At 48.0% G+C, this 21454-nt stretch overlaps 1 protein-coding gene and 1 non-coding gene across 3 annotated transcripts in view; both read left to right on the top strand.

Annotated features, from left to right (window-relative positions):
* Positions 1–21454, top strand: part of Fam53b (family with sequence similarity 53 member B) — a 75924-nt gene that overhangs the window by 6504 nt on the left and 47966 nt on the right. For both annotated transcript variants that reach the window (XM_029569815.1, XM_008846016.2), the window contains 2 exons: positions 1738–1792; positions 16682–17460. In XM_029569815.1, the coding sequence (XP_029425675.1) occupies positions 1738–1792; positions 16682–17460 (834 nt within the window). The remainder of the gene's footprint in view (positions 1–1737; positions 1793–16681; positions 17461–21454) is intronic.
* On the top strand, positions 8898–9060 carry LOC115072492. The gene has a single exon (XR_003851551.1). It is a non-coding gene; the product is annotated as a U1 spliceosomal RNA (small nuclear RNA).

The following is a 21454-nucleotide window of genomic DNA, read 5'->3' on the forward strand; positions in this document are numbered from 1 at the left end:
GAGCCCTGGTGGGCTTGAGCACAAAGAGGGTTCTCCCTCTTTGAGTGACTTTGGTGTGGCTTTCAGTTGCATACCCTGCAGAATTAATCTTGCCAGCTGAGAGGGAGGCAGGTGCAGCTCTTTCTAACTCTATTTTCATGGGTGGCTGTACACAGTATATACAAAGTTATAGATATGCAGTACATACACACACACACACACACACACACACACACACACACACACAGTGTATATCTAAGTTAGATCCAAGAGGGTGATAATGTAAGGATTGTTGTAAATTAAGAAGGGGCCCAGAAAAGGGCTGTCTACCATAAGGAACTTCCTGGTCTTTCAATACCAGTTCAGGTGTCCCTCTAGAAACTAGCTCTGACCTTCACCCACTTTGATGCATATGCCCTGCACCCTCATCCACTGCCATCTCTATAGTGTAATGAGTTGTCTGTGCAACTGTGTTCTCTACGAGGTGTGAGCCCTTTTTTCCTTCTGTATCCCCAGTCTGGGAAGGGTCATCTTGTCCTTTTAACCCCTGTGGGATAAATGCACTGCTGACCAAATGCAAAGTCCCCAGATTGGGCAGTGGGGATGGGGTGAGGGAGCTGGTGCCAGGCGCCTGCCACCCTCTTATCTGGGTGGGCCAGGTGGCACTAGTCAGCCCCACCTTCCTTCTAGGTCTTTGAAGAGCCAAAGCCCAAGCTCTTAGCCATTTCTCAGCTCAGAAGCCCTGCCTTCTTCTGTCACATGGTAAGGACTGGCGGTCCTCTCAGAGGCTAGAGCCCCATGTGACAGGCTGATTTTTTTCTGGGGCTAAGAACTTTATTTCCCATTATAGGATCAACCCCTAAGCACAGCCTGAACTCTCAGTTCCTATGTACTGAGTAGATAGCTGCATGAGGGAGGGAGGGAGGGAGGCAGCCAGTCTTTGGAATATTCGAGGCAGACTTTCTCCTGCAGTCCTGACTGGGGCATTTACTCCTCATTGGCCATCTGAATGGGCCACTTGAGTGGGTGCCAGCCAGCACAAGAATGTCTAGAATATTCTGTGCTCAGCTTGCTGTGGCGCCGTGGAGCAAGAAGAACATGGGTTCTTCGGGGCTTTCTTGGCCTTTGGTGGCCGTAATGTTCAGCTGAGGTAGGTGTAGACTGTGAGGGAAGATAGAGAATGCTCATAGAGGAGGAGGAGTGGACATACCATGCCCAAGAATTGAAAGTCATAGCTCTCAGGTTGAGACCTGATGGAACCAATGAGTGTCTTATGATTCAGAATGATTGGAGGCTTCGATCAGACCACAAGCAGGTGCAGGTCATTGGCCACATTTCCCTTCAGAGTAGAGGAGGAGGAGATGTCCTCTATTCCCTGGGGAGGCATCTTGGACTGGGAGGGGGCCCTCTGCTCCTAAGCCTTGGGAAGGCCTGCCTTCTTTCTAGCCCCTGGTGAAGCTTGTTTTAGCTCCTCATAACCCTTTTATCAGGAATCATAGGCTTTCTGTATTGGTTTAAAAGCCCATTAGCCTGCTAGGCCTGTAACTCTGGAGCCTCACAGCAGAGTCCAGGCTCAGTCCTGTGCAGGTATTGTCTCTTGGACTACTTTCTTCTCCTTTCCCTGTCCTGACACCGGCAAAGGGCAGCTCCCCCTGAAATTGTGACTCCAGCAAGAGCTCAGTACAGAGTTGTGTGCAAACGTGCTTCTGATGACGTGAACAGAACTGATGAGTGAATAGCTTTTCTGGTTGTTTTCAGCACACGCCAAAGAAGATGAGTCAAGGACCTACCCTTCTCTCTTGTGGAATTATGGGTGAGTAGCCACGTGGTGTGGGCACCGTCTCTAGTCCTTCCAGTCAGGTGAGACACCAGAAGAGCACCGGGCACGCTCGCCTTCACTTTAATTATTTCAGTCCTTAGTGGGGCTGGAGTGGACCAGGGGACTGAGGGGCATGCGAGTGAGGGCTGGGCACCGTATGTGGTCTATAGATACATTTCCACCTCCAACAATGAGAGGTCTGCTGATTATTTAGTAAGTCATGGTGACTTTTTTTTCATTGAGAAAAATGTACCATAGGATAGGAAATAAAAAATCCCTTAAAGCTCCTGTTCTTGGTGAATAGTATTGATATTTTTGTGTATGTTTGGTTTTGTTTTTTTTTTTTTCATTTTGAATATAGCCAAGTACATAGCGAACACGTAATCATAGAAAACTGTTTTTGCTTCTTTCACTCAGTAACCCCACAGCTGGAAAATGATTCCTGGCATGCATTTGAGGGCTTGTAATCTGCATTGTGTGGATGTATCAAAACGTCCTGAACGATGTAATTTTTGTGGTTACAGGGTGAAGAGGCTGTTGGATTTTCTGTTGTAATGAACAGTGGTTTTCAGTTGAGTTTTTGTCTTTTGTATTTTCCCTTAGGTTAGTCCCAGGAGGAGAACAGGGACCAAAGGGCAGGGACCTTTTTAAGGCTCTTGGTTCGTATTGCTAACCCGATTCCAGAAAGGTGCCTCCGTCTTGGGTTTCTGTGCACATGGGAACTGCTGTTTCTCATAGAGGGCAGAAAGGATAACTGTATTCATTATGTGCATCTCTTGATGCTTGGAGGATTGCAGTGTCCCCTCCCCCACTTTGGTTATCCTGAAAATGGGTTTCTGTAATGTCTGTGTTGAGTCAGAGACCAAACTTGAGCTCTGGAGTAACCACTGTGGGCTTTCAGATTCTTCCAGGGCCACGGGGCCCTGTCCTTGCCTTCCTGTCTCTGTGACCAGAGCTTCTCTTTCTAATTTCAAGGCACTTCTCATGGATGAAACCGTGAGTGCACAGGGATCCTGTGTCTGTTGTGTTGAGCACTGCTGGGCATTGTGCCAAGCATTTTATTTTCAGCTTGGGGGCCAGGCAAGTGCTTATTCATACAGGGAGAAACTGAGGCCCAGTGACCCTCCCCAAGGCCCTTTAGGAAGAAGAATTAGACCAGGTGAGGGAGAAGGAAATGTGTCTTCTTTTCAGTTACAGGCTATAGTCCTGGGAAAGCTGGATAGTCTTTTTTGATATTACCTCCCAGAGAGCGTGAAGCAGCTCACCCTGCTGACACACTTCTGCGGCCCAACCCCACGCGATTGAACACTTCTTTGGTGGTTAATGCCTTTCTACCACCACCCCCCCACCCCCCGCAGCCAGTGGCCCAGAAGCTTGCATCACCTCCTGCATCCTGGAATAGGTTCACAACGGAGATGTCCTGCTTTGTCATGAGGGCCGTGATACATGTCCAGCCCTCACCCAGCTCCAGTAGAGCCAGATCAGGAACCTGTGGGGTGACGACAGTGGCCTCCACTTCAAGGCTTTTGTGTGTTGGACTTCCTGGCATTCTACTATGTGACTCCAAAGAATGGAGTGGATTCTGGTGGGCCTGTGACAGGCCTTGTTGGGGCACGTAGAGATAGGATGAACTTTTTAACTTTTCTGAGCCTCAGTTTCCTTTTATGTGGCATGTCATTTATGGGCTTGTTGTGAGAGCTATGTGACATAATGTTTGTGATGGGATTGGCACAGTGAGACCACACCACAGGCATAGTTGAAAAGAGGACTGAGGCCTCAGCCAAGAATCCTGTTCTCCAAGAGAGGCCTCCCTGTTGACACTGTAGAGATGGCTCAGTGATTAGAGTACTGGCCGCTCGGTTTGGTTCCCAGCACCCACATGGTAGCTACAAACATCAGTAACTCCAGATCCAGGGGAATCCAGTGCCCTCTTCTGACCTCTGTGGGCATTGCACAACACAGGCACACTTACATACATGTAGGCTATACATTCAGACACATAAAATAAAAATAATAAAATATATATATATTTTTTTGGTCTTTTTTAAAGCAGGGTCTCCCTATAGCCCCAGCTGTCCTAGAACTCACTACATAGACCAGGCTGGCCTTGAACTCACAGAGATCCGCCTGCCTCTGCCTCCCAAGTGCTGGGACTACAGGCATGTGCCACCACACCCGGCATAAAAAATCTTTTTTAAAAAGAGAGGCCTCCATGTCCAAGCACAGAGGCCACAGTGGCTTTCTTTGGAGGGAATATAGGCAAGAGGCTGCTCTTGGGGCCAAAGCGAAGCTGGAGGAAGGAGGCGTGTGGGCGGAAGTGCAGGTTGTCCAGGACCAACTGGCTTTTCCAGAGTAGAGGAGAGAGCAAAGCCAGACGCAGTGTAGCTAGGAGACAGGGCAGAATGGAGCCCAGCCCTGCCTGCCTACTTTGTACCCAGCTGAGGATTCCTTCTTGGGTGCCAGGCCAGCCCCTTCTAGGAGATGCTGGCTCTTCTCAACTCCAGATCTTTCCAGCCCACCTCTGTGCCAAGGCAGAATTTCCCGTGTAGGCAGCAGCGTGCTCTCTATTCAGGGAAGCCTGTGTTCTATCCGGGGACCTCAGGGCTTGTAGGAAGTACCAGTCTGCGTTTACAGGTTGTCCCATTTGGAAGCCCTGTCTTGATCTCACTGGCTGTACCCTTGCTCTCCTTTCCATAGGCCCTGTCTACCTCCTGCTCTGTAAGATGGCATCAAAGCCCTGTAAGTCAGCCAGGGAAGATGCAGGAACACCTGGTTAAGTGGTAGATCAGCAGCATGGCCTGCTCTGCTTCTCCCTCTCACATGCACCTCATCTGGCTGCTGCTCAGTCTTCTTGACTTGGGAGAACTCTGCCCCGTGTGACAACGTGCCAAAACTTGTCATCACCACAGTGGTTTTAGGGGCTTGTTCTCATAGACTGAGTACTCAGCATGTGCTAGGCATTTAGTTCAGGACAGAGAGAAGGGGGTGCTGCCCTACGCACAAGAAACTCTATGTCTAGTCAAGGAGAAAAAGCCACAGGCAGTGAATTCCCTGTGACCTGGGCCAGCTGCCAAAACAGAGGAGGCCTGTAGAGCCAAGAGCACTGGACCCCATTTTCCTATTCCATGGCCTTTCCTCTGGCAAAATATAGGTGGGTAGGAGGTACGCCTAAGGTCTGTCTTGTTCGAGCACCTACTGAGACAGGAGTGCCAGCAGTCAGAAGCCTCCCCCTCCCCTGTGAGCTGGGGGACCTTGTGGCTCCCATTAGCTCTCCAGCCCATTGAATCTGAGAATGGAGAGGTTTGTGGCCTTGTACTGTCAGTGTGGCAAGCTGGGGGTGCACTACAGGTGGGGAGATGTCATCTTGGGTGTGCCCACTTTTCAATAGCAGGTACGAGAACACGCCAAGGGGCTGGCCAGACTTTTCAAGAGGGTTTTCGGCCCTTCCAGGGCTGGGCAATGCTGAGCAAAGATAAAGCGCCAAATTATTATAATCGCCAACCTCCGGCCTGTCTCCTGGAGATAAAGGATTCAAATGCAGGCCCTGGTCAGTGGAATTCTCCTGGGAGAGCTGGGGACAGTTGGCCCTGTGACTCAGGGTTTTCCCCTCCTCACGTCATGTCAGGGTCCTAGAAGCCAGTATGTGTAGGTGTCCTAAGCATTCTGAGGAAAATCCCAACACGTGCCCTGGGGCAGGAGTGCAGACGTGGTTTGTTGCTTCCCCATAGAATGCAGGTCTTCAAGGTGGCTGGGCCGCCTAGGTGCTCACTTAGACAAAGTTTATTCACTGTAATAGAATCAAGTGCTCTCAACAATTTTTTTTTTTTTTTTGTCTTTTTGAGATAGGGTCTTTCTGTAGTCCCAGATGTCCTGAAACTATGTAGACCAGGCTGGCCTTGAACTCACAGAGATCCGCCTGCCTCTGCCTCCCAAATGCTGGGATTAAAGGCATGGGCCACCATGCCTAGCTAAATCCCTCTTTTTATGAATCATTTTGAGACAGTCTCACTAAGTTACTCAAGTTGGAATTTGCTATGTAGTCTACGCTGATCTTGAACTCACAGAGATTTGCCTGCCTCTGCCTCCTGTGTGCTGGGACTAAAGGTGTGTGCCACCATGTTGGCTTTTGTTTTAAAGTACCTCGTTCTTGTGATTGTGAGCTGGATATCAGACCTCTCCCTACCCTTGTGCCCCATCTCAATTTGGGAAGGTGATACAAAGAAATAATTTTATGCTTTTCCAAAGTAGAGGATAGAACAAAGCCAGGATTAGGTATGACTGGGAGGCACAGGGCAGAATGGAGGCCAGCTCTGCCCACCTGCTTTCTACCCAGTTGAAGGTTCCTTCTTGGGGTGTCAGGCGAGCCCCTTCTAGGAGATGCTGGCTCCTCTCTCACCTCAGATCTTCCCAGCCCACCTCTGTGCTGAGGCAGAATTTCCCATGCAGGCGGCTCTCTGGGGAGAGGCATCTATGTATGACATGAATTGAGTGGCAGTTCACAGCCTTCCAGCTGGGCACAGAGCAGCCCTGTTTCCTACACTGATTTCTGGTGGGTGCGGGAAGGGGGGATTTTGTGTTGGGTGAGGCCGGGGCTACACATGAAGCCTTGGTCTGAAGCCCCAGGACCCTTTGCATTTGCTGTGGGAGATGCTTCTTCACGCTTGCCTGGGGTCACACGTGTGCCTGTTTCTTTCCTTCTTTCTTTTTTTGGTGAAATGGGGCAAGTGGGGTGAATGCAGGCTCCTTTCACCACTCGGCTAATTGCAGCCATTAAATGAGTTCTGTGTTGTCAGGACAATGGACACCACACATCCCATTTTCCTTACCACTCAGGCGAGAAGAAGATTTGGAAATCACATAAAATGTGAGAAAGCGAAGGCAACACCAATTATTTCCAAAAGGCCACGAGGAAAAGACTTGTGAATACAAGTCAATGGACAGAGAACAAAACAATTCATATGCTAAAAAAAATTGGATGGAAACCCATAATTACTTTAGGAGTTATGGTAATAAATTATTTATTAATGTAAATTATTTCACAGGCAAAGAACATAGAGGAAACTTGAGCATAAGGATCATACATTATGTATAAAAAGGAATTGTAAAAATATTACAGCAGCCCAACTTGTGCAGCCCCAGTTCAGGTTTGTCAGCATTTTAATTATAAGCCCTCACTCTCGGTGTTTAATTACTTGGCTGTTAAAGTCTACTCGGTACATAAAAGGGTTGTTCCCGGGGGCACTCTCTGGATGGAGTTCCTCAGGGAAACCAGTTGGCTGTGTTGAGCTGTGGAGGACTAAGAGATTTCACTTGGAGATTTGGCAGGCTTTGGTCTTTTAACCCAGCCACCATACATGGTTGAAAGTCAACCAGGATTGCACCTGCGTGAAGGAGCCAGCATTCGGGGCTGAATGTTTTCCATTTCAGTCAAATGACCAGTACAAAAACAAAAACACCAATAACAAATTCAGAGCTACACAGGCCCAGTTTTTGTTCTTGACCATTTTTTCTGGCTTTCAGAGATAAGCTATTTTGAATCTGATCCCTGAGGCCACAGTCTCTAAGGAGAAACTGCTTTTCAGTAACACAGACTAGCGTGTGATTTGTTTTCATTGAAAAAAAAAGAGTACAGGCATATACAAGTACATGTGTATGACTTTAAAAACTCTCTTTATATTTTAAATTGACCTTTATTGTGGTCATATATGTACATGATTTTTAAATCTCTGAAGTATTTTACGATTCATCCATACGAATCTTCCATGTACTTTCGTATTGGTTCCAGACAGTATTTGTGGGATACAGTATAGTGTGGACATAGATGGGGTGGAGTGGCACGTGGCAGCTGTTCACAGAGACAAATGGAGCGAGAGCTTCCTGGGTGACTTCCTCGTGCAGGTTGAGTTGATCAGGGCCTGGGATTGGCTGTTGCAGACTGTCTTTGGGTTCTTTGCCTTCTGTGGTAAAGGACGGACAATGGGCAAGCTGGGGGACAGACAGCCTGTCCTAGTTGGAAGAATATGACCACAGAGCAAGCTAAAGTCAGTTCTGCTGTTGCTCACTGGGTTTGTAGGAGACACATGGCACTCTTCTGAAGCTCAGTTCACCAGTGGGCAGGCCTTGCCGTGTGATGACCTAGGAGATAATCACTATGCTTAGAGTACGTGCTCATGGTCCTTTGCAACTTCATCTAGAATCCTGTTGGTGGAGGTAATACACCTATCTATCGGCAGTTTCCCAAAGAGCTCTGCTTGCTTCCAGCTCCCTCATCTGTAGAAAGGCACCTAGCCTTGCTGTGTGCATGGTTTAGAGAACTGTCCGTTTCACATGCCCTTTTATATATTCCACATCAGGAAGGAATTAAAATAAATAAAATGGACCAAACTGACCTTTTCATTTTGTTGCCATGGAAAATACTAATTTTCCCCACATATTTGTGAGTGCTCCTGGGAGCTCAGGGGTAGAGCAGGAGACCCTGTCAGAGCTGGTCAGAGCCGTGCTGGTGAGGGGAGAGCCCTGGTAGCCGTGCTGGTGAGGGGAGAGCCCTGGTAGCCGTGCTGGTGAGGGGACAGCCCTGGTAGCCATGCTGGTGAGGGGACAGCCCTGGTAGCCGTGCTGGTGAGGGGACAGCCCTGGTAGCCACTCTGAACCAGATCTTTGTTTTCAGCAGCTTTTCTGGCTTCTCTCAGAGCCCCCTATCAGCCTTCCTGTTTCCCCAGATGGGACCCTAATCCCTTGTCCCTTCAGCCACCCTAATCCCTTGTCCCTTTGAGGGCCTTGTGAGGGTAGCTTGGTGTCTTGTGTCACTATCCTTTGCAGGCTGCATGGCAGGAGCAGAGGCAAAGGCTGGAAGCCCAAGAGTGTTTCTTCCTGGCACAGCTCCTAGTGAGTTTCTATTCTGTTGACACAGGCTCTGAGCTTCATTAAAAACCAGATGAGAAGCTAGGCATGATGGCTCATGCCTGTGATCCCATCATCTGAGAGGCTAAGACAGGAGGATTGCATCAAGTTCAAACCCAGCCTGGGCTGCATAGTGATTTCCAAGCTATCCTGAGCTACAGAGTGATATCTTGTCTTTAAAAAACCAACCAGCCAATGTACATGTCCCTGGCAGGGGTGATGCCATGATCAGGAAGGTGTTTTTCCCAGGACAAGGACCATCCATTGCACTTGGGGTGTGCTCACTTCTGCAGTTTCCCCAAATGGGGGAAACTCAATTGTGTAATTTGTGGTAGTGGGGGCTTTGTTTGCGTTCTCCCATTCAAAAATTAAAAAAACAAAAAACAAAAAACAAAAACCAGCCAGTGTTCCAGGCATGGTGGCACGTGCTTTTAATCCCAGCACTTGGGAGGCAGAGGCAGTGGATCTCTGAGATCAAAATCAGCGTGGTCTATATAGTGAGTTCCAGACCAACTGAGGCTACAAGGAGACCCTGCTTCCAAAAACCTCAGAATAATAACAATAATGATACCCACTAACCAGATGAGACCGTGGTGGGGAGCTCAGGTCATTGCTTGGCTTGTTCATCTGTGTTCCTATTGTAAGATCAGTTTAGCAAAACTGCCATCAGAAAGATACCCCAGTTCTCTGGAGTTTCTCATTGGAAGGATTGATGAGCTTCCACCCAAAACACAGTCTTTGCTACCCTGAGGCCATGTTAGCACAACCCAACCCACAGGGCAGGGGGAGAAGCTTACTGTCAGCACAAGTAGACAGGTGTGAAATCCAGGAATGAGTCAGCCACTGGTCTGACTGATGGTGCACTCCCCAACCTTGGAGGCTGCAAGAGTCTGGTCTCAGGTCTATATGTAGGTTCTTGACCTATTCTAGAAACCACAGTGTGTGTGGTTATGTCACTTTAAGAAAGTATCTAAAACAGCTCCGAGATCCTCAGGGCTGTGACACTGCTCTATCTTTTGAACATAAGAAGGCTTATGGTCCCGCAAGAGTCTGGGCCCCTGGGAATTTCCCTTCAAGTTTAAGGACAGAAATGGAAACAAGTACATCAGAGGTCAAATGCTATTTGTGCTCCCCCGAGTGCTTTTCTTTCTTAGAGCTTTAGATCTGAGCACCCAGTGAGTATGAATTTGGGGATCTGAGTCCTGGCCTCCGCATGTGAGGGCATCCAGTTCTGCAGTCCTCAAAGGGAAGTCAGACAGAAACTTCAGTCCTTGAGCCTCAGCTTGGAAGAGCTCCTGGTCACCTGGTTCATCTGTAAGAGAGCTGGGCCCAGGGTGTATGTATGTTTGTATGGTTCACCCCCCGTCCATATGCAAAGTGACACACTGTATTCCCCACACATGTGCACTCATGCATGCACTTACTACAGTGTAGACTTCACATGTGTAGAAGCGGGTATAGTGGGGACATTGAGGCGCTAGCTCTTTGAGATGCTTCTAAAGATTGATGCATTAGGGATGACAGAGCTCAGGCTGTGTGCCCTGAGGGTCCCCCACCTGGCCTGTGAAAACAGGAATCTCTAAAGACTTGAAAGACAAAGGGCTCTTTTCTCACCTTCCTATAATTGCCCCAAAACACCCAAAACAAGCCCACCAACTTCAGTATTATGAACCAAATTTGTAGACACGAAATCATTAACTCTAGAATCTTCCTCGTGTGGTTGATTGGTCTGACCGGATTGCCATTCTGACAGAGGTCCCTGTGTAGCCTCTAGTCCAGAGAAATGATTCTCAGCATGTTCGTATTAAAGTAACTGGAAGAGCTTACAGAATGCAGATTCCTACCTCTTGAAGAGTTCTTTCCTGAGTTGGACTGTGCTTGCCCACTACCGCCTCCCAATTCTCCCTCCCCCAGGGGTCCAGCAGACAACCCAGAAAACTCACCTTAGAAACTAGATTCCCTTTCCAGCCTGAGGCCACAGAAGTGAGTGCCCGGCTGCAGAAGTCTCAGATACAAGCACATTTTCCAGTTTTCTCCTACTGGAATTACAGTGGTGAATGCTGTTCCTGAGAGCTTTTTCTGGGCCCTTTGGTGGGCCTGTTTCTTTTCTCAGCAGCTGGGAGAGATTAAAGAATCCACAGAGCCAAGGTTCAAACCCAGGGCCATGCCCTTTGCACCACACCAAGTAACCATTGCTCAGTGAACTCCCCATGTCCATGGCTTGTCACTTGGAAAGAGGTCTAGTTGTTTATACAGAAGTGGTATTGAATGGCAGGGCGGGGGCACCCGCCATCCTCTTCTCAGAGCCCTACCAGAGAGAACCCTTTGTGCGGTATAAAGTTGGGGCAGTTTGCCATTAAAAATTAGCTTCTCCTCCTGTTCTTTTGTCTGGTGACCTGACCCAACAAATTACTCTCTGGACCCTCATGAACGGTGGAAACCTAAGAGCTAAACATAGCATTGATTGTTTTTACTTTCTTGTATTGTACTTCTCAAAGGATAAAGATAGAAACAGCTCTAATCTGTGCTGTAGACAGGACAAGTGGCCACCTGGCTGGTACTGATACACACTAGCAGTGTTTCCATTTTCAAAGTATCTAGATTTAACTTACCAGGCAACCTCTTGGCTACTTCATACACAGCCATCCATGGCTCAGAGAAGGGTGAAGAGTTTGAGACACAGCCCAGACTGGACCTGCTTGTGCTAAGGACAAGTGACAGGCAGTACCAAGTGAAAACCCACAGCTGCCTCTGTAGTTTTGTCTACGTTTTGTCACCCGCTTCTCTCCTCATATTCCCTACCCCTGCAAGGTCTGCTGTGTGCCATGCACAGTGCAAGACCCCGGTGAGTCATCCTGGGCTCCTGCTGCACAGCTGGTGGTCCAGTAGGAAAAGCAGATGTGTAAGCAGATAATCAAGGCTCCATTAACATGAGTCATAGGACTGAAAATCCAGGCAACTGGAGGCTGTAGGTGCCCACAGAGGATCATGTGGAAAAGGCATATCCTCAGAAGAGGTGTGGCTCTTAAATGAGTAAAGAGGCTCTGTGTTGGTGGAAAGAGGATTGAGCAGAACGCACCACACCTTTGCAAAAAATGAGACTGCGTGAATGCCTGGAAGGGCTGACTTTACAGACTGTAGCTGTACTAACATTATGCCCCTGTTGAATGGAAGGAGTAGAGCACTGACTCTGCATCCTCCCTAAACACAGAAATCTTGTGTATTGTCAGCAAGGCCAGGTGGGCCCACTCTTTAAGCAGATGAAGTAGGTGCTGTGGTAAACAGGGTACATTAGGACTCATTCAACCCTGTCCCCTGTAACTGGGAATTTGACAATTAGCCTCAAGGCAAATCTAATAGGATCCCCAGTTCTCTGCACTTAGATTTGACCAGTTTGCATTTTTGCCGCCTTATGATTAAACTTCAGTTTCATAAAGAATTGCTGGTGGGGCTGGAGAAGTGGCTCAGTGGGTAAGAGTGCCTGCTAGTCTTGCAGAGGACCAGAGTTTGGTTCCACATCTGGTGGCTTACAACCACCTGTAATTCCAGTTCCAAGAGATCTAATGCTCCTTTTTGGTCTCCTGGGACACTTGCATGTATGTGCACATACTCATACAGAGACATACACATACATAAATAATAAAATATTTTTAAAAAAGTTATGGGGCTGGAGAGATGGCTCAGTGGGTAAGAGCACTGGCTGTTCTCGCAGAGGACCTGGTTTTGGTTCCCAGCACCCACATGGTGGCTAGCAGCCATCTGTAACTCCAGTTTCAGGGGATCTCATGCCCTCTTCTGGCCTCCTAGGGCATTGCACACAGAGGTGTACTACATACATGCAGGTAAAACACTCATACACATAAAAAATAAAATAAAAGAATTGCTGGTGTCTAAGAATTACCCTTGAGCGTTATCTGCACAACACCAGGAAGGGGTGTAACTTCTGGGTTTATTTCTTTGAGTCTTTTTCTGAGGCAGGGTCTCTAGATAGCCAGAACTTGTGAATTTGTGATCCTCCCACCTCAGCTTCCCTTGTGCTGGGATTACAGGTGCACATCCCTGTGCCTGTTATCAGACTTTTAAAAACTTTTTTGTTTTTTTGAGACATGGAGAGCCTATCTCAAAAAGACCAAAAAAATTATTTATTATTTTTATTTTAAGTGTATGAGTGTATTGCTTGTATGTGTGTAAGTGTACCCATGTCATGCAATGCCTGCAGATGTCAGAAGAGGGCACTGGATCCCCTTAGAACTGGAGTTATAGATGGTTGTTAGCCTCCATGTAGGTGCTGGAAACCAAAACTGGGTAAGAGCAACCAGTGCTCTTAACTGCTGAGCCACCTCTCCAGCCCCATGTGTTGTTAGACCCCTGAGGTCATAGGAAGTTTGGTACCTGGAGTGTGGGATTCACTAGGATAGCAGTGGATAGGCTTGGCTAAAATATTTGCATCCTTTCCATGATGAGCAATTGCCAAAGGGCCAGAGGACTGCCCGGGGGTTGGCAGAAGGTTGTATAGAGGTAGTAAGGAGGTAGGACTGCAATAGAGAGGCCCCTAAGGGGTCCAGTCAACAAGTAACAAGGTCTCAGATAGTCATAGAAAAGAGATGGCACTGCCAGGTGAGAGAGAGAGCCTGTTCATGTTTGACTCCCGATTCCCCATTCTTATGATTTTCCCAGAGACGGGGAAATTCCTGGTCATTGAAACAAAAATGGAACAGCAGGTACCATCCTTGAAAGATGGGCTCAACTTCTTCTAATTTCATGGCTTTTTTCACGTTTTGGCCCAAACACATTCTGTCCTGTCACAGGCTGCTAAGCACCAGCTTCAGTCATTTTCTTGGTCTCTCACTGCTCTGGGGGTATGCCCACTGGTTTCTTCCTCAGTCCACCATATTCCTGAGCCATGCCGTGTTTTAGCGTCTTGGCTTCAAAGGGAAGTTGGTGTCCACAACTTCCTGAAAATCCAAAGTAGAGAACCCAGAGGAGAACAAGATTTGGTCCTGGTCCTGACATAGCTCACTGCCTGAGCTAAGGCAGAGCACAGCACTGTGGGCTGAATGGCCACAGCTCTCAGTTTCCTCATCAGACATATCCAGACTAGAAAAACAAAATTAAGAAAGCATAAATTGACCAGCAATCCTTAGTCCAATATTAACATTTTTCATCTATTTCTTTTTCATTTCATGTACAGAAAAGTACACGTTAGTAAGGGGGAATGGTACCCTTTATAATCTGCCACCTGTTGTAGGATACTTTACTTATATTTACCAGTTTGCTGTCATTGGTTACCATTTTGATGAAAGTCATCATGTACAAATGTCCACTTTTTTTTTTTAGAACAACTCTCTTCCTTCCATAACAGTCATTTCTTCTCATTTTATAGCCCAGGCTGGCCTCCATCTAGAACCGATCCTCCTGTCTCAGACTCCTGAATGCTTGGATTATAGCTGTGATTAAGCTACTGTGCCCAGTTCAGTTTATATTTCCCCTCATTTGAATTTATTATTTTGGTTCACTGAACTTTCATCTGATGACTAATGTCAAATTGAAATTATTTTTAAAAGAATGGTGAACATTTGGCTGGGGAGGTGGCTCTGTGGGTAAAGTCCTTGAGGCACAAACCCAACCACCTGAATTTGGATCACTAGAACCCATGTAAAAGCTGCACAGTAGGGCTCATCTGTACCCTGAATGACCCCTACTAGGAGGCAGAGACTGGACAGTCTCTGGGAGATCACTGGCCAGCTACCCTGGCATATGAATTATGAACAAGAGAGGCCCTTTCTCAAATAGGGTGGAAGACCAGCATTTAGGTTTGTCTTCTCTCTCTCTCTATCTCTATCTCTCTCTCTCGGAAAAAAGGAATGCTGGAAGGAAATGATTTCCATGGACACTCAAGACATATTTGAATAACATAAGCAGCTTGTAAAGAGCCATTTTTTGGTAAAGTTTATATTTGAGCATAATTTCTCTAATTCTGCTGGGAGAATAGGTATCAAAAACTGCTGGGTCAAAGTCTGGAAGATTCTGGGATGAGATCTATTAGGTGTTTAGCCACAGCCCTGCTTTGTTCTCAGATACCCTGCTAGACTTACAGAATTTTTTTTTTTTTTTCTGGAACCTTCCTCCCCGGGCTTCCAGCTTATTACAACCCTGGGCAGTTTCTTCCTGTCTTTTGCCCAGGGTTGCAACTCCTTAGGTTACCTGTCTCAGGTCCTTGGCAAAGTGTCTAGGAAGAGGAAGGAGCATTGCATTCAGCCTCAGTTTACCTCCTGCCCTTTGTGCTACATTGCTTGCCTCCTTGTCACAGTGGCATAGGTGCTGTTTGTGACATTCAGCCCAGGTGGATCACAGTGGCCTTTGAGAAGTGGCCATTGTAAGTCAGGTGTGGTCTTGGTGGCTCATGCCTGTAATTCCAGCACTTTGGAAGCTGAGGCAGGAGGATTGCCTCAAGTTCAAGGCCAGCAACAAAGTAACATCCTGTCTCAAAGAAATGAAACAATAAAGTAGCCGTAGATCTAGGTTTGTAGCTTTGCTGCTTGTAATATGCATCACCTGTGAGGTAAGAGTTTTCTGAACTACAGCACATCTTGTCTGCACAATAAGTTCCATGAGGCGGGGCTGGTATCTGTCTTCCTGGTGGTTCCCTTGAGCACTGTAGTGTAGTGACGATCTCGGGGGTCAGACTAGCTCAGGTTTGCACTGTGTCGCATAGCTGTGTGGCCTTGGCTCAGATACTCATCCTCCTGATAGCCTTGTTCTCCTTCCCTAGGCTAGGATGGTCCTGCATGCAGGGTGCTATGTGGATGTCATGGTCCTTGGTGGGTGCTCAGCGAGTGAACTGAATTGCTATGGGAATTAGAGGACATTTAAATACCTATAAGTGTCATTTCTGGTTTCACTTCTGCTCTAAGGACTGCCTGGTTCAAGCCCATTTGCATATCTAGTAAATACATACAGGTTGGAACAGACAGACGGGGCTGGCTTCTGGCAGTGCGGCCTGTTTCTTATCTTTACTTTTGTAGTAAACTTTGAAAATAAGAACTTGTCACATTTATCCGTGAATCTTCTAAAATTCCCAGTATGGTGACTGAGTCTATAGTAGAAAAACAACAAATTATTCTTGAAATTTTTTTCTAAAATAGAAGTTCAAGTGTGCTGTCTGCCTTTCATAGCTGACCTAGCTTATTTATTCAAGCATTCAAACAGAACTGCGTATGTGAGTTTAAATCGTACCCTAAAGTCTGTAGAGCTCAAGGAGCAGTACTAGAGCTCCTACCAGTTTTAATTGCTTTAAGTATCGTCAGTTTCAGCAAGAAATCAAATGAATATGGAGAACATGCAACGGTTGGCAGCTGCTATTGATGCTGATATCGTTGGACATTTTGTTGGAAGGGAAGTCAATAAAGATTCGGTGTCTTTTATCAATGAATATTTTAATAATAGAATTCAGATTAACTGATTAGCAGTACCGCAGCTCCATTTTGACCTGGACCATCTGAAGTGTCCAAGACTCAGTTTTGATCTGGTTTTCTGCCAGAGCATAGAGTCCTGTCCCGAGAGCAGCAGAGAAGTGAGTAGGGTCTTGACAGAGATGCTTAGACTATTCTCTCTGACTCTGCCACTGTCCATGGAGGGCTCAGTACCCCTCCTATCTGCACAGTGAAAAAGAATTTGGGGGGAAAAATAATTGTTCTACATTTTCCTGGGAAGGCAACATGAGATGTTGGGAAGAAAGCCAGATCAGGAATCTCAGAGAAGTGTCTGAATGCCGGCTTCGTTTGCTTCCATGTCAACATGTTGGGCCTCACTTCTGCCCTGTGGGCCTCAGTTTTTTATTTATAAAATAAGGTTGAACTGGCTGGTTTATAGGGGCCTTTCTGGCTTCAAAGTACTATGAAGCAAACTGGCCACTGGTCTAGAAATAGAGGGTTGTTGAGATGACCTCTCAAATCCTATTTTCTCTTTGTATTTATGCATCAGAAAATGACAGATGGCGAGACCTGGACAGAAAATGCCCTCTTCAGATCGAGCAGCCGAGCACCAGCATCTGGGAATGTCTGCCTGACAAGTGTCAGGATGGCTCCCTGTGGCACCAGGAGGCAGTGACTGCCTGTGCAGTGACCAGCCTGATCAAAGACCTCAGCATCAGTGACCATAATGGGAATCCCTCAGCTCCCCCCAGCAAGCGCCAGTGCCGGTCACTGTCCTTCTCTGATGAGATGTCCAGCTGCCGGACGTCATGGCGGCCCTTGGGGTCCAAAGTCTGGACTCCTGTGGAGAAGAGAAGGTGCTACAGTGGGGGCAGCGTCCAGCGCTACTCCAATGGCGTCAGCCCCATGCAGAGGAGCTCCAGCTTCAGCCTCCCTGCCCGAGCCAATGGGCTCTCCTCACCTTGTCACCAGTCGGGCCTGCACCACCGCTTTGGGGGACAGCCCTGCCAAGGAGCACCAGGCTCGGCCCCCTGTGGACAGGTGGGCGACACCTGGAGTCCTGACCCATACCCTGTCGGGGGGGCTCGGCTGGACCTGCAGAGGTCCCTCTCCTGTTCACACGAGCAGTTTTCCTTCCTGGAATACTGCCCCCCCTCAGCCAACAGCACACCTGCCTCAACGCCAGAGCTGGCCAGACGCTCCAGTGGGCTTGCCCGCAGCCGCTCCCAGCCGTGTGTCCTTAATGACAAGAAGGTTGGCGTGAAGCGACGCCGTCCCGTCGAGGTGCAGGAGCAAAGGCCTTCTCTAGACCTTGCCAAGATGGCACAGGTGAGTGCCCCGGTGGTCGAGAAGGGGCTGCAGAGGCATCTCGGTGTTCTTCCAGGCCTCAGCTGGCCCTGATCCCTCCAGCCAAGTGCACAGAACCATTTTCAGAATGCCCAGGAGTGAGTTCATTCCCTTGTTTAGAAAGTCCTTTGCAAAGAAAGATGATTTCAAGTTGCTTTTTTGTAAAGTATCTATTTCTCTCTGTTTAAAATGAGGCACATTCTTTCCCTGTTGAGCTCAGTGCTAGGGGTACAAGAGCAGACAGATGGTGAGAGGCAGACATTGGTGAGCAGTTCAATGTGACCAAACACTGATCTCCTTCCAGCCCTTTGCTGCCGACCCTCTCCTGGAGCCCACACATGGGCCTTCCATGTCAGCCGGATTATGCTGATCCTTAGATCGGGGCCATGGGGTAATGGTTTTAGAGAGGGTGGGAAGTGAAAATGATTCCTTTGATAAAACTGTCAAAAATATTAGACCACCAAGAAATTGTGAGCAGCCCTCTGTGCCGTACCCGCAGCTTCTTTGTCGCTGATGTGAGTGACACGGTGTAGAGTGAGACACCATCATGAGGGACAGTTTCAGAGACTGAGGACTGGCTGCATTTGGGTCTTGCTAGGTAGGTCCTAATAATATTATTTATTATTTTTATTTCATGTGTATGTGTGTATTGCCTACATGTAGGTAAGTGCACCCATGTCGTGCAATGCCCGCAGAGGACAGAAGAGGCTGCCGGATCCCCTGGAACTGGAGTTATGAACAGTTAGCTGCCATGTGGGTGCTGGGATTCGAACCTGGGTCTTCTGCGAGAACAGCCAGAGTTCTTAACTGCTGAGCTAGCCATCTTTCCAGGCCCCTCAGTTAACTTTCTTTTTTTTGGTCTTTTTGAGACAGGGTCTCCCTGTAGCCCCAGCTGTCCTGGAACTCACTATGTAGACCAGGCTGGCCTTGAACTCAGAGATCCACCTGCCTCTGCCTCCCAAGTGCTGGGATTAAAGGCATGAGCCACCATGTCCGACTTCAGTTAACTTTTTAATGCTAAATCTATTTCATTAACTAATAAGCTAGCGAGATAATAAAAACACATTATTAGATTTTGCTAGCCACACTGAATGACACTGAATGACACCACTGGCATTTTCTGGCCTCACTTGAGTAGAAATTGTTAAGAATAAAAAACAAAACAAACAAACAAAAAAACAAGACTATATTGCTCAGTGGGGTTGTGCCTAAGTGTATAGATTGTGTCATGGGCTCCAGGCAGGCCCCCAGGATCTGCGCTGGAGCCTGAGGAGGCTGCCCTGGTTCAGTGTGTTTGCCCTTGGCTGGCTGTGTGGCCATGAGTAGTAGGTGGAACAGGGCGCAAGGAAGAGCCTGTGCTTTATGTCCAGGGGCCAGAGCTTTGGGGATCAAGCTTGTGGATACCTCCAAACATTTATCCTCCGCCAGCCTTCTCTGCATAAGCCTCTGTAGCTGCTGCCTGCTTTGCTTTTGCAAGGGACCTGGAAACCAGGCCTGAGGCAGCCCTTATGTGCTTGTAAAGAGTCCTAGACTCAACGAGGACACTTTAGTTCCCTGGGCCTGGGTTCCCACCAAGCAGGCGTGTCATTGGTGTAGGGTGGCTGGGGTAGCATTGTAGCATTTATAACTAGTAGGAAGAGTACAAGGTCTGTGGGTCTATGGGCTAAAGACCTGTAGGTGACCTTCCATATCTATAGAAAGAGGCTTGTCCTGAGGTTGGTATGGCATGCTTCCTTGGGCTGGCTCATGGACTCTATTTCCTGGGCCTTTGGTCTTGGTTCATACATTTGCTCCACTGTGCATTCTTGTGAAGGAGCCCCTTAGCATGTGGCTTCTGGGACCAGGTGTGTGAACACTTCAGATTAAATGTACAAAGTGCTTTTTTAGTTAGACCTTTGGAGCAGCTGGGTGTTCTAATAAACTCAACTCCCTTGAGGGGCCAACTGGGGCCCTGAGGGTGTGTGAGCCTGTGTGGGGGACCTCCCTCTGGCCTTTAGACAGGTGGTGGGAGCCAGAGCACCTCTAACCTGCCAGCAAATGAGGGGCCGAGCCAGGGTGAGGTCTGAGAGTCTGCAAGAGAGGGTAAAGAGTTCTGAGGTCTGGGCCATGTCCTTGTCTGCATCTCCGCAGCTTAGCAGGAGCAGGTGCCCTGGGTGTAGAAGTAGGTGTTACATCAGGGTTTATCCACTGCAATCCCCCATAAGAATACAGAGGATCTGCTGGTAATGAGGCCTGCCAGAGCCCTCTGAACAGAGTAGTCACCTTTGTTTCCACATTTAAGAGGGACATTGACAAATCAGAGCGCCTCCAGAGAAAGGGCGGATGCTGGAGCCTTGGGCAGATTGCTTAACATTTCTGTTTAGCAAATATCAACAACCAGCATAGGACTGTGAGAGGAGTAAGGAAAATAACCAGCGCGTGTATAGCGTGTTTACGTATCTGTGTGCGTGGGTTCTGTACGGTCTGGAGAACGATCTATGATAGCTGTGTTTTGAGTTTTTGAATGAGTGAGTTTACTAAGTATATAGCAAACAAAAGCAAAAGAACAAATAGCCAGGAGCAGACAGAGAAGCAGCAACATCAAATTTAAGCTGAACCAGGCAGCAGAACCTGGCTGGGGAAGCTGTGTTGAGCAGATAGTGGTGTGCCCAGCCAAGAGTTCTGGGCAGAGTAGAGCGTTCTCTCCCCAGATGAACCTCCAAGTTCCCACTCCTTCTGCAGGCACTTTTATGTCATGGGATAAGCAATACTAACCTCTGTTGGAAGTGGTTCACCACCTAGTTTATACTTTGGGGCTGTTTTGCTGTTCTCTTCTTTGTCACTGAGTTGGGCCAAACCATCCACGGAGGGGCCTTGGAGGATACTTTGAGACAGGGTCTGAAATGAGAGGGTTAATCCTCCTTCCAAAGCCAGCTTCTCAGTGAGCTCACACAGCACATGACAATTTGCCAATATAATGTACATTACAGTATCATACATGCATGTCTGTATATGTCTTTGTATGTTTCTGTGTATCTGTATTGACATGTGCTTGTGTATCGGTCTGTACGTGCCTGCACACAGCACCCACGTCACCCAGTGCAGTGGTTCACACATGATGAGTGCTGACAATCATCATCACACTTGCTGGGACTAGAGAGGTCGTGTGGGTGACTCCAGAGGCAGGGGTGAGACATGGGGTTGGGGGGCGTTGCTTGAGATGCCTTCAGTCTTCACTTATAGACACTTCTTTTTTATTGGTTCCTTTACTTCATCCTAGTGACCCTTTCTGTCCTTGCCATTCACTACTTATTTGTTCTTCCTTTTGCCTCATCCTTTTCTTTTGTAAATGGGAAGGAGGCCTGCCAGCCATAGCCCGGCCTGCTGGCCATAGCCCAGCCTGCCTTGAAATCCAGGTCCAGAGCCAAGGGTGATGACATGGTGACAGAATCAGACTCACCTCCTGCCATAGGAAGCTGGCCATCTGTGAGTTTATCTTACCTCTTGCCCCTAACTCTTGAAACCAGGGTGAAACTGTCCCACAGCCACGCCCTCCCCTGCTATATCCCTGGGTGCAGCTGTCTTAGCTGGCAGCAGTGGCCCTTTTCCCTCTCAGCAGCGAGGATGAACTGCTGTGGGTGGGGTGTACAAACTGCTTTCTGATTGTCTTTGCTTATGTCTTCTTCAGATCTCAATGTCAGGTTTAGGGCAGGGATGCCAGATGAGGCTGCAGGTGATAGGGCCGTCTGGATGTTAGGAAAGGGACTGGCTGTCTAGCAAGGAGAGGTCCAGAAGGACCTGGTCCAGAAATGCCCGCCCTCTCTGTATTTATTGTTATGATCACTCTCCTCTGTGGTGAGCTGTTCAAAGGCAGCACAGGGGCCCATGTGATCCAGTCCTGCCCAGTCTGATCACAGCCCTCCCCCTATGCCTTTTTCCTCAATTTGTCCCCTGAGGCCCCTCTACCTGCCGTGTTCTGTGAAGCCAAGGCCTCCCC

The sequence above is a fragment of the Nannospalax galili genome, unplaced genomic scaffold, assembly GCF_000622305.1.
Source record: "Nannospalax galili isolate Female #2095 unplaced genomic scaffold, S.galili_v1.0 scaffold362, whole genome shotgun sequence".
NCBI lineage: Eukaryota > Metazoa > Chordata > Mammalia > Rodentia > Spalacidae > Nannospalax > Nannospalax galili.